The 12,539-nt window shown below is 41.6% G+C and overlaps 1 protein-coding gene across 2 annotated transcripts in view; it reads right to left on the reverse strand.

The window, feature by feature from the left end:
- Positions 1-12,539, reverse strand: part of DENND5B (DENN domain containing 5B) — a 156,805-nt gene that overhangs the window by 39,109 nt on the left and 105,157 nt on the right. For both annotated transcript variants that reach the window (XM_031443842.2, XM_031443841.2), the window contains 4 exons: positions 7,649-7,742; positions 3,140-3,271; positions 1,760-1,912; positions 802-880 (listed from right to left, as the gene is read on the reverse strand). In XM_031443842.2, coding sequence (XP_031299702.2) covers positions 802-880; positions 1,760-1,912; positions 3,140-3,271; positions 7,649-7,742 — 458 coding nt within the window. The remainder of the gene's footprint in view (positions 1-801; positions 881-1,759; positions 1,913-3,139; positions 3,272-7,648; positions 7,743-12,539) is intronic.

The raw sequence follows: 12,539 nt of genomic DNA on the forward strand, positions 1-12,539 counted from the left end.
TGCTTCAATTACACTTAATGCTTTATTTCTTTAGAAGGCAGTCGGCTTGTGACGGTTTTTTTTAACTTAATTTTTAAAAAATATTTTTCAATGTTTAAAGTCATCCATAATTTTAGAAACTGTTCCCAAATAGCTGATTCAGTATAAAACATTTCTCTCTACTAGCTTTCCACTGTTACTTCTACTTTCTGTGAAATAGATGATTATTTTGCATAAAGAAAAACAAGCTCCTTGTTATGAAAAATATACAACAGGCAGACCATCTAGGAAACCTATAAAACTCTAACTGGCTAAAGAATCATGCCACACTAGCATGATGTCTTGTTATAAACTGAAGGAAAAAAAAAATCTGATTTCTGAAGATTTTGGAGACACACGTGTATGTTTTCTCCCCTGAAAGATTATTAATGGTGTGATAAACTTTTATTTAAGAAAAAAAAAATCAGTGTACAGCACAGCCTTGTACTGATGAGAGTAAGGAACACCACTTGTAGGATTCTTTACACTTCACTGGGGTTTTCGAATGTTTTCTGACTCGATCAACTTCACAGCCTCGGCATGGCTAATATTGGCTTCCCTATCTTGGGGAAGAGGAAGCTGTAGGTCAGAGAGATCAAGGAACTTTCCCCAGGTCTCAAAGCTAGGGAATAATATTGCTCCTTCTGCTTTACCCCACTACTGGCAAGACGGGGCGACTTTCAACGTGAGAGACGAGGTGGAGGCAAAGCCAGGAGGTACTGATTCTTCACGTGGTCCATTGCTGCCAGAGATGTGGAAACAATCAAGCCCATGAATTCTCACCTGGCGATTCTGCAAGGTGCTCCTGTTTCTCTTCTCTGTCCTGAAACTGAATTAAATGTGACCACAAAGCCGACTTCCCCTGAAAGTACAAGGTATGCACATTTTTTCATTTTATAAGAAATAATTCATCAGAAAATAACTTCTCACCAAAACTGTTCACAACTGAAATGGCTATTTTGAAGTTGGGGCACCCAAGTTCACCCATTCCGAGCTGTGTGGCATTCTGAGCATCTCAGGCCATGTGTAGTGAGGGTCATCCTCTGCCTCCCTGAGAAGACTGGCAACAGCCTGAGAAGGGCAGCTAAGCTAAAGCCAGAAGCGCCGGCACGGAGACGCCCGACCTCAGCTCAGCCATCACTTAGCGGTATGTAACCCGGGCTGTCTACGCTGGCCACGCTAGTAACCGTGGAGTTAAAGGGTCTAGCAGCACAGGACATATTCGGGTCCGCAAATATGCCTGGATATATGCAGTAGCCACGAGGGGAGAACACTGGGGCAAGAGGAGAAAGAGAAAAGGGGAGGAAGAAAGTCACATGCACACAATAGGATAAAAAAAAAAAAAAAAAAAAAGAACGGAAAGAGAGACTAGAAGCACAAAAGCGAAGAAATCGCCTGATTTTTCCACTGTGAATAACCAGGTAACTTCAAACGGCAAAGAACTGTTAATTCCCGCTAATGGGTTTCTTCCCCAAACGGTGACGAAAGCAGACGCTTAATGGAATCGACAGGGGACAGCCTCTGCAGGGAGGGTGCTGTTTTATCCTTTCCTGTTTACCAGGTAAGAGCCCCGAACTGCCTGCTAATCATGGGTTCTGCTTTCTTTTTCTGGAATGAAAATACCTGTGGCGTATTTCCAGTCATCCTGCGACAAAGGAGTGTAGCCTTTAATTTGGATGGTGTCTTTTTCTCTTTGTTACTTTCCTTAACTGGGCTCCCAAGGGCCCCTTGAGGCTGTTACCTGCTTGACCTGCAAACCGTGGCTCCATATCCTTTCCAGGAGGTCACAGAGGCTGGCGATCAGGGTGTTCTCCTCCAGGCCGGTTATGTTCGCTTCTCCATGGCCCAGCTCCACTGCTTCGTGTCCCATCTTCTCCACCAACATGCGTTTTGTCTGAAAACATCACGTGTGGTCATAAGTGCTACCCGCCCAGCAGTGAGGCCAAAGCCAAGTCAACTCCTGGACCAGGAGGCCTGGGTTCCCTTCATTATACTTCCAACTGCAGAGGCTGAATCACCCAGGGAAAAGGTCTTAACTCTGTGGTCGACTAACTGGAATATCATTGTATACTTCTACTATTTTGTCACAGAAATAGAGGCTCACTAGAGAGACTCTGATGCGGTTTTAAAATATCCCCATGTACATGCTTACGTACATCAATTTTCAGATTACTAATGTGAGAGATACAGGGGAATTACACCAGATGCAGAAAATGTACCGTAAGAACCTGAAACCCCATCCTGCCACAACCACTCGCCCTTCATCTCAGCAAATTAAAGATATTCACGCTTAGGCAAAAATCACAATACAAGGGGGCAGCTCTGAATTGTTTCAGCATTCTCCCACTTGTGAGGGAAGCAGACCTCTTTCTTTCCTTCCTCTTTTTCTCTTTTATCTCTTCTCTGCTACGAGTATGCACCGAACGTGCAAAGGAAATGGAAATCAGTTTCAAGTAAGTTAAGGTACAACGGACTTAGCTGCCCTTACAAAATGTAAAGAGAGAGAGAACCTAGTTCCTTTAGGCAACGCAAGGGCCTCTCTGCCTGGTTCAGCGCTGCATGCTGATGCTCAAACAGCGCATTTACTGAACACACAGAGAAGGTACTCAAGAAACCACTGTCAAATGAATGAAACTATTGGCTAAAATGATGCTCTGAGTTTTGTCAGTATGTCCTGTTACCTCTGATAAACAAAGATGTCTAAGAGCAGACTCGTGTGTAATCCAGACAAACCTGTAACACAGCTAAGAGGCCTTCCTTCTGGGTACACACACACGCGTATGTGCACAGGTAAGGGTCTACACGTGTGCACAAAGAGACACAAACAAAAAATGTGTTGTCTTTCACATAAGGTGACAATGTCCCTGACACTTCTGACTGGCTTAGCATTTGTTTATGCTGGAGAGGCAGACAGCGACGGCTGAAAGGTGAGGAAACCTGTGGCGGGCTCCCGCGTCACCGACTGCAGGGGCAATGGTGCAGCCACGGAGGGCCACGCTCCAGGAAGAACGTACTTCGAGGCAAGCTACAGGCTCAGGTCAGGGCTGGCTCAGCTCATCTCAGCTTCACACACGGAGTGACTGTGAAAGGACGCGGTCCTGCATCGGTGAGCAATACGTACCTTCATTCTACATTCTTTTAATAAGCCTTCTACAAATTTCCAGTTGGTCTGTGCAATCACTGCAGGAGAGAGGTCTGACAGTTTGGGTTGTCTTAGGCTTTTTCCTAAACTTCGTGCCTCTTGCATGTATTTCTAAAAATTAAAAGAGTATTTTTAATGCATAAACATCAAGCATTCTTCTGACCTACTTAACCCTTACAAACAAGTGCAGGAACAAGATGCAAAAAAGGCCGTGAGTGTATCTGTGCAACAGCAGTTCCAGGTTTAGCGCACGGGAAGGCAGAGGGCACTCGCACCCCCTCTGCTGTCAGCCCTGTGACACCGAGGGGGACGGAAACCACGCCAAGTCAAAACTCACTCAAAATGAGATGGGGTTTCATCTAGTTTAGTCTTTTTATTGGGGATCCTCAAGGGGGTGGTTGTCAGGATCACGGCTGGGATGGAAAAACAGGGGTGTCTGGATAACAAACCCAAGCTTCTCCAGGAACCCAGTGATGCTCAGACCACTGGTTTCCTCCACTCATCGCCTCACAGACCAAGAAACTTGAGCGTGCCTCTTGCCTTGTAGGCAGTGTTCTCCAACCCCATCCTTTGCTCTAATCAAGTCACAACAGTAAAATCAGGAGCTCTGGAGAACGGTTGCAGTTAATCTCATGACCTCAGACGTGTTTGCTTATTTATAAAAGCAGCATGAAACGTGCCCACATACCTCACAAGAAAGGCTATGAGATCACTCTGAAAACGACCACAAGCTCCAAATGCAGGAAGATGGCTTGTTTCCGAGACGTGTTTGCTACATCCCCCACCCTTGTCATGTTCCACAATCAAGAGAAAGTGGAAATGTCATACTATTTTAGGAGACACTGATGGCTCAGAGAGGACCACAGACACCCAGTCCACTGCTGCTGAGCTCTGGTTAGCAAACTTCCAGGAAAAACATGACTACACGTAATTAGCGCAGGACAGCTGCCGTGCCTCCTACCTACGGCACCTGCAAAAGCGTATCTAGACACCTTATGTTTGCATTAGGACCCCAGGGCAGAGTCTCCGAAAGGTCTAAGTGTCTCAGGGCCGTATTTAGAGAATAATTGCTCTAAATTATATAGTAAAACCAGCAGTTTGTTGGAGAAAGAGAGACTGTAAGCCAGCACGTCCTCCCACAGACACATATGTGAAAAATCTATCTTTACTATGCTAAGGGGAGAATTTGATGTCATAAAAGAAAGATGTGTAAAATTCTTTGCATTCTTTAAATAAAAGGGAGTTTGCACATTTAATATATTTCCCCTTTGGAAGAAAAATAACCTGCTAAATCTGGTACAATTTGTTAAAAACCCTGCCAATTAGGGATTCAACCGATCCATTTACCTTCTCCTTCCCAGCCCTCCTGACGAAAGGCAGCAGCAACTAATCTGTCTCCTTTCCAGTGCAATTATTTTAAGGACAGATTTAAAAATTAAATGAACTCTGCAAGCATTCAGTTGCCATAACAGTTGTGCATACTTCCTTCTGCTTCAAATTTTTTTTTAGGGGGTCAATAAAGGAGAGAAGACGAGAGTCCACTATCACCACTGGGGAAATGAAGTGTGACAAGGTCTAGCGAAACGTCCTGAAGGGCGGTTTTCAAATAAATAAAAGCAGGAAATGAGAAGTTTCAGAAAAACCAAACCTAAGACATAAGACAGAGATCCTATGGGAGATTGTTAACACCTGCATTTCCTACCTTTTCAGGTTGGTACTAAGGCTATTTAGAACACTACAAATCAGAGATAAAAAGGCTGGTTAACTGTTAAATGTTAAAAGCATTCTGTTTCTCCCCTGGCCGCAATTCCTCCAGCTTTAGGACTTGTGCCAACGCAGAGAGAACCACCGTAAGACTCAGTTCTCAAGAAGGGATCGGTATCAAACTTGGCTTAGGACGAAACACACTGGCTAGAAAGAAAGAAGTGAGGAACACGTGACCTGACGGCAGGCGGCTAGGAAGAAGCCTCTAGTATTTCTCCTTTCTCTGAAATAAATGAATAAGTAGGTTTAAAAAAAATTGGGGGGGGCGGTGATAATTAGATTTAATTAATTAATTAATTAATGGAGGTCCTGGGGCGTGAACCCAGGACCTCGTGCATGCTAAGCACGCACTCTACCACTGAGTTATTCCCTCCCCCTCGGAATAATTAGATTTTAAAAAACCAATAATTGCATTAAAATTTTTATGTTTAAAGTTTATGTTCTTTTTTTTATAAATGAAAGCAAGAGAAAAGGGCTGTCCACTGAGTGGCCATATTCCCCCGTCCACCCAGCACACGTGGGGCGGGCACGGTATTAACCAACAGTGAACTCCACAGGGCCGTGTGTGACGTCGCCTTCTGAGCATCGCTGTTGAAGCCACAGAGTGAGCCACAGTCCACGGACGTGCACAGAACGGATGTGGGGGTGGCGTGAGACCCCTCCTCACAGCCCGAGGTGAGGCTGCCCCTGCACACTGTGAAGCAGAGCAGTGCCTTTACAGCAAACAGCTGATGACAAACATGCGATTTTCTTTGGGGGAAAAGGTGTATTTTAGGATGAAAAATGGAGAAAAAAGAGAAACCTTTCACAAGAAGTGCTTTTATAATAAAGTCCATTTCCCTACAAAGGGAAGTCACCCAGGGTTTCTTCTGAGATTTCCACTATGCTCTTCTTCATTTCTAGCCAAAAAAACCAAACCAGTAGCAACAGTGTATGAGATATATTGTATTATTCAATAAACATGGAACTAACTGCTCCTCAGTACAGGCCTTCTGTGAATTCTCTAATAAACACCCTACCCCCCTACCTGGCGCTGAGCTTGTGAGGAGAAGACCACTGCAGAGTTAAGTAAGTTTAGGCTAATGTGTCACAACGGGGAAAAAAGACAGTCAGGAGTCCTGTTACTCTGGCCCTCGGGTGAGCAGCTGTTCAGGGCAGGACAGTGTGCAGGGTTACGGGGAAGAGTTCCTGCCTGGAGGCAGGAGGCCTGGCCTGTGGGCCTAGCCTTGCCTCTGTGTGTCCATTTACCTGTGGACAAGCCTCCTGGATTTCAGTTAAATCATGTCAAGTTGGACAGTTACCTCAAATGCTCCTCTTAGCATTAAAATCCTATATTGATGATTTGATTTTCTGACCATGTACAATACAGACCAGGATAAGGGAGGGTAAGTTAAAACACTGTGGAGATAAAACCCAGCAAGAGGAAAGCTGTTTGAAAGTGAGTCACTTCTACATTTTTGCAAAATGCTTAAATAAAAGAAAATTTGAATATTTAATATATTCCCCATCTGGAAGAAAAACAATATGCTAAATCTAGTCCCCCTACTGCCCCCACCCCCACAAAATATCACTGATTAGGGATTCAGATGATCGGTTTTACCTGCCAACAGGATAGAATTACTCTTGTTAGCACACACCACCACGAGAAGGTACCAATCACAGAAGGCAGTGGAGAGCCAAGAGTTCACGTCACGAGGTGATGTGAGGCATTCTAGAGCTACGTGTATCACGCATGTGGATAATTCAAGGAACACCAAAGACAAGATTCAGGAACATCTGCAAAGCACCTTCAGGCAGAGAACATACCAGGCAGCACTCAGAGAAGGATTTTTTAGGAAGTCGTGCAGGAGGAGGTGGGCCCTGATCCCACTCCCAGAACGCCATGGAGTTCTGACAGACCACAAGCTCCCCGGAAGGCTAAGAGGATGGAGAGGTGCCAATGACAGAAAAGCAAAAAAGAAAAGGATGGGGAGAAAGAGACAAGCAAAACAGGCATGCATATGATAAAGTCACAGCAGGAGGGAAGGGAGAAACGAATTACAGTAGCTCAAAGAAAAGCAGTAGACAGGCTATGCCTCAGCTCTCAAAAAATGTTTAAAAATCATACATGTATGAACACATCCACAAAAAGCAGTATGTATTTGGAATGATGTTTCTGCTTTATTTCTACCCATTTGAGTTTAGAAAAGAGTTAACAGATCTTCTGATTGCATTTGCTTTTGATCACAAGAAATAATTTAAAATTATTTACCATCATTCAAATATGTAACTATTCCCAAGTAGTACAAATAAAGCACATGGATCTTACTTTAAAACAATTTAAAAGCACTTTAAGAAATGGTGTCAGCAAGCCAAGGACAAAGCACAGGCAAATACATCTTTACTTACAAAGTTTAAATTATACTTGAAAATTAGAAAGTCTACGCTTCTTATAAATTTTTTTTCCCCAGAGGAAACACTGACCAAAAATTTATCCTAAGCTTAGTTTTTACTCATGGTACACAGGGAGACTTGTTTTAGAGTCTTAAGATGTATTAAAATTACAAAAGTGGAAGAAAGGGTATTTTCAGCTGTAAGTCAGTACAAGAGGATTACTATTTTAAAATATAACTGAACGACATTTTTAGAAGAACACAAAAGAATCTACACAATGACACCTGCCGGGCTGAGGAAGCCTAGCTCACAGCTCTCGCATGAAGGCATCAGGGGAGGCAGCCCACTTACCTCCCTCAGCTCGTTGTCCAGCCCGACGTGCTCGGAATGTTGGCGAAGGCGGTCCTTCCTGCGCTGTGCGGTGGCGCTCCGACTTACCCAGCGGCTGAAAAGGCAGAAGGTGTAGGTTAAAACAAACCACCCGGCGAAAAAAAGTATGATCATCACTCACCTTCAAAACAGAAAGAATGTGCTGTTCAAACCCAAAGACCAACAATATTTATTTTCAATCAATTCTTTAAAAAACATATATGTAACAGCTTTATTGAGACGTAATCCAGATACCAAATTCACCCATTTAAAGCATCCAATTCAGCGGGTTCTGGTATATTCATAGAGATGTCCAACTATCACCACAAATCAATGCTCTTTTAAAACTGAGGTTAAAAACTGCACCGTATCCTCTGTAATGACCCACCCCTTTCCACCTTCCCCGCCCAACAGAGCCCCAAACCCTGGATGGAGAGAACCCTGTCCCTTCCCTTTCTCACATCCACGTCCATTAGTTCTTGATTTCCCTCGTGACTGACTACCATGAATCACTTTACCTGCCTTTTCTCAACACCCCCTCAATCCCCCTCAAAGACTATTCCAAGTCTTTCACTTGATCCTCAAGTGCCTCCACTCAACTATGACCCAGCCCTGCCTCCCTCTTCCTGCCCTTTACTTAAATGATGCGCACACACTGACCCCCTCATCTTTCTTCTAACCCTCAAGTATAAAGTATATTGGCCGCAACTCAAGACTGTTTCTTCCACCAGGGTCCCTGACCTGCTCCACTCGGTCACTTCCTGTGCCCCATCTCCATTCCCCTCTCAACTAAGTTTTGCCCTTCAGCTTGCAAGTACGCCGGCCTCTCCCTTGACACTGTCTAGCTGCACGTAAATCTGCTTCTTTACTCTTCTCATACAAGATTCTTAAGAAAAGTTGAGGGGTAAGGCTTCTACTTACTTATCTTTGAATCTTTATCTCAAATCAGCTTCTTTCCCTGAAAATGCTCTTAATGAAGCCATTCAGAGCCCTAACTGCCAATCCGATGGCTATTACTCAATTCTGAGCTTACGCTCTCTGCTGATCACTCTTCCTACCTTAAAACTCGTTACCTTCAGCAACCTCAGTGTTCGGGGATAAGCTCTCTCACTTTCGAGCCTTTGAAGATGAAGATCTCGCCCACTTCTGTTCATCTTTCAGACAGCTTCAGAGGCCACAGACAGTGTCCTATGATCCCTCCAAATCTAAATTAGCTACCCCTCTTACACACTCCAATTATAGCACCTACCTCAGTGTGCTATAGTACTTATCTCTATTTTGTGTACAATCCTCTCTAATACAAACTCCTGAGGAGCTGGCATCATGTCTGCCAGCCATCTTACTCTATAAATATACCCTAAATAAATGTAATCAAAGATACAATCTAACATTTAGGTTTATAGATGTTCATCACAGCATATATGCAATAACCAATTCTGTGTTTCTTTTATTCTAAAGACTCACCATTTTGGCTTTTAAATGCTCCTGAAACTAGGATGAATCTTCTATGCCATACACGTTTAATGCATACTTTTTTCAAAAAGCTTTTGAATAGCAAATCTTAAAACCGACAGTTACTGAGAATCAAGTAAATGTGCTCAAAACAACCTAAATGTTCAACAGTAGGGGGTGCTATACAACGAAAGATCATATAGTCATTTTAAAAAATTGAGTTACTAGGACTATCAATAACGTGAAAGTGTGTTCATGATAAAATAATGAATGAAAAAGCAAGACACAACATTGTAAAAACAATTTCCTAATTTTGTAAAAAAAAAAAAAAACCAACAACTGGACATAAACACATGCCAGGATCTACACAATGATACAACAGAAGGGCATGACACCAAATATTAACATCTCATGGTGATGGCATTATGAGTGGTTTTACTTTTATTTTTTTAAACTGAGGTATAGTTGACGTACAATATTACATAGGTTTCAGGTGTCCAACAAAAGTGATTCAGATTCACAATTTTGAAAGGTTATATTCCATTCATAGTTATTATAAAATGCTGGCTACATTCCCTGTGCTGCAATGTATTTATTTTATACATAATAGTTTGTACTTCTTAATCCCCACTGGTAACCACTAGTTCTCTATATCTTTGAGTCTGTTTTTGTTTTTTTACATTCACTAATTTGTTTTATTTTTTCATAATCCACGTATAACTGATATCATATGGTTTTTGTCTTTCTCTGACTTATTTCACTTAACATGATACACTCCAAGTACATTCATGTTGTTGCAAATGGCAAGATTTCACTCTTTTTTATGGCTGAGTAATATTCCATTGTGTGTATGTATGTACATAAATATATTTTTATATGTGTACTTATATATATCTCATATCTTCTTTATCCATTCATCTTCTGATGGACACTTAGGTTGCTTCCTATTTCTGTATCTTGGCAATTGTAAATAATGCTGCTATGAACACTGGGGTGCATATATCTTTTCAAATTAGTGGGGTTTTTTTTTTCAGCTAAATACCCAGAAGTGGAACTGCTGGGTCATATGACAGTTCTATTTTTAGTTTTTTGAGGAACTTCATACTGTCTTCCATGATGACCGCCCTGATTTACATTCCCACCAATAGTGTATGAGGGATCCCCTTTCTCCACTCCCTCACCAACATTTATTCAGTCTTTTTGATGGCAGCCATTTCGACAAGTGTAAGGTGGTACTTCACTGTGGTTTTAATTTGCATTTATCTGATGATTAACGATGCTGAGCGTCTTTTCATGTGCCTGTTGGCAATCTGTATGTCTTCTTTGGAAAAATGTCTATTCCGGTCTTCTGCCCATTTTTTAAGTAGGTTGTTTATTTTTCTGACGTTGAGTTGTATGAGCTGTTTATATATTTTGGCTATTAAACTCCTTATTGGTCGTATCATTTGCAAATATTTTTTCCCATTCAGTAAGTTATCTTTTTGTTTTGTTGATGGCTTCTTTTGCTATGCAAAAGCTATTTTGTTTAATTAGGTCCCGTTTGTTTATTTTTGCTTTTATTTCCTTTCTTTTAGGAGACAGAGCCAAAAAATACTACTATGATTTATGTCAAAGAGTGTCCCATCTGTGTTTTACTCATATATCAAACTATTTAAAAAGATTTCTCAGGTCTTGACTTACCATCCCTATGACTGTGTAATTCATTGCACTATTCCAGGAATATTTACTCTGGAGTATATCCTTGACAGCACAGAGCTATACACAAGTTAAGAAATGAATTCAGACTTTTGCCAGTCAGTACTGCATTACTGACAATATGCTATTTTTAATTTTTTTATTAATGAAGTATCTAACTTACGAAAGCCTAAAACAGGAATGCTGCTTCTTTTGTTGCTTTTAAAATAACTTACACATGCCTTTGGTTTCAAACTGATGAATCATCTCATTTCAGTCTGCTATTTAAATGAATATGATAAAAATGGTAGCAAAGGAAGGTAGCCCTCTTAAAATAGTTTAAAAAAAAAAGAATACATTTGTATCAGAGAAAAAAGTGTGTAAAGATCTAGTGATGGATCTTTGAGGTAGCACCCCTGGAAATGTCCCTATAGCAAAAGATCAGTATGAGACTGTAAAAAGGATTCAGAGAGCTGAGGTGCCTGAAAAGGAAGACCCAGAAAAAAAGCATATCAAGACACTGACAAAGATTCCTTGCTTGACCAAACTTTAGTCAAGACTCCTGACCTTTCCTAAGCTCATCTGTGCATTTCTTTGTAAAATCTAGCTTTACTGAGAACATTGCTAAGACATTTTAGCAGAAACCATCTTCCCTCTTGTTATATGATCATTCTGGGTATCTGATAAGGTTTTAGACTCGCCACCATCCCCCAGGGGATGTCTGATCACCCAGGCCTGCCTTTGGCAAGAATCCTGTTAGTCAGTTTGGTCAGACTCTCCTCTTACCCATGATGCTTCCTCTTAGTGATTTCTATCCACTGACTCCACTCTGCTCCTTGGTGATAAATTCCCACTTGCCCGTGCAGTACTCAGACTGGACTCCAATCTCTCCCTCTTCTGCAAGACCCCACTGCAATGGTCCCTACACCTTGAATAAAGGCGCCCCCTGCCCCCGCTTCCTTGAATAAATTCTGTCTTACCATCTTCAACAAGTGTCATGAATGTTTCTTTTCTTTAACAATTCTGAAGCAAAATACAAACACCAGTTGATGAACTTACATAATCAGTAAAGAGGAAGAGTCAAATATAAATGACACAACGTACAAAGACCCGGAGGCCTTGGAAACAGCCCTGCAAAAAACTGTCGGTGTAAGATAGTGAAATTTGTTCAGGGATTTAAAAAATCAGGCTTACTGGGCAGAGAGATTCAAATAAGCAGTAAAAATGTGAATATGGTGATTATAAACACCAGCTAACAAACTTATATAAGGAATAAAGGAAAGAAATAGGATGAATACACAGGGCTGCTTTCTCTTGGCAGCGAAAGTGGAAAGCACAAAAGACAAGGATAGATATTAACTTACATGATGTAACTAGCAACTCAGTCTGTGAAACAAAATGCCCGGTTTCATTTTATTTTCAAAACAGGGAAATGAGCATCTGCTTGAGAAAATTACTATCAAGTCCACACATTCCTGGTCTATGTTAAATAAATAATTTATCCTTTGCACCATTAAACTTCTTCACTAAGCATGATTTTACCAAAGGTGATCACAATTGTTGAAATACTAAAGATTGCTTCTTTGCTTTTGCTTTGTAAGCAGCATATGAAATTCTAACAGCTGATCAACCATGTGCACAGGCAGGATCATAAATCCCTTTACCCTGAAATTAGTTTTGAGATCTTTTCTCTTTCAGACTACAACCTATCTGAAAATATAATGCTTGGGGTTCTGTGTGGAAATGG

The sequence above is a fragment of the Camelus dromedarius genome, chromosome 25 (genome assembly GCF_036321535.1).
Source record: "Camelus dromedarius isolate mCamDro1 chromosome 25, mCamDro1.pat, whole genome shotgun sequence".
NCBI classification, from domain to species: domain Eukaryota; kingdom Metazoa; phylum Chordata; class Mammalia; order Artiodactyla; family Camelidae; genus Camelus; species Camelus dromedarius.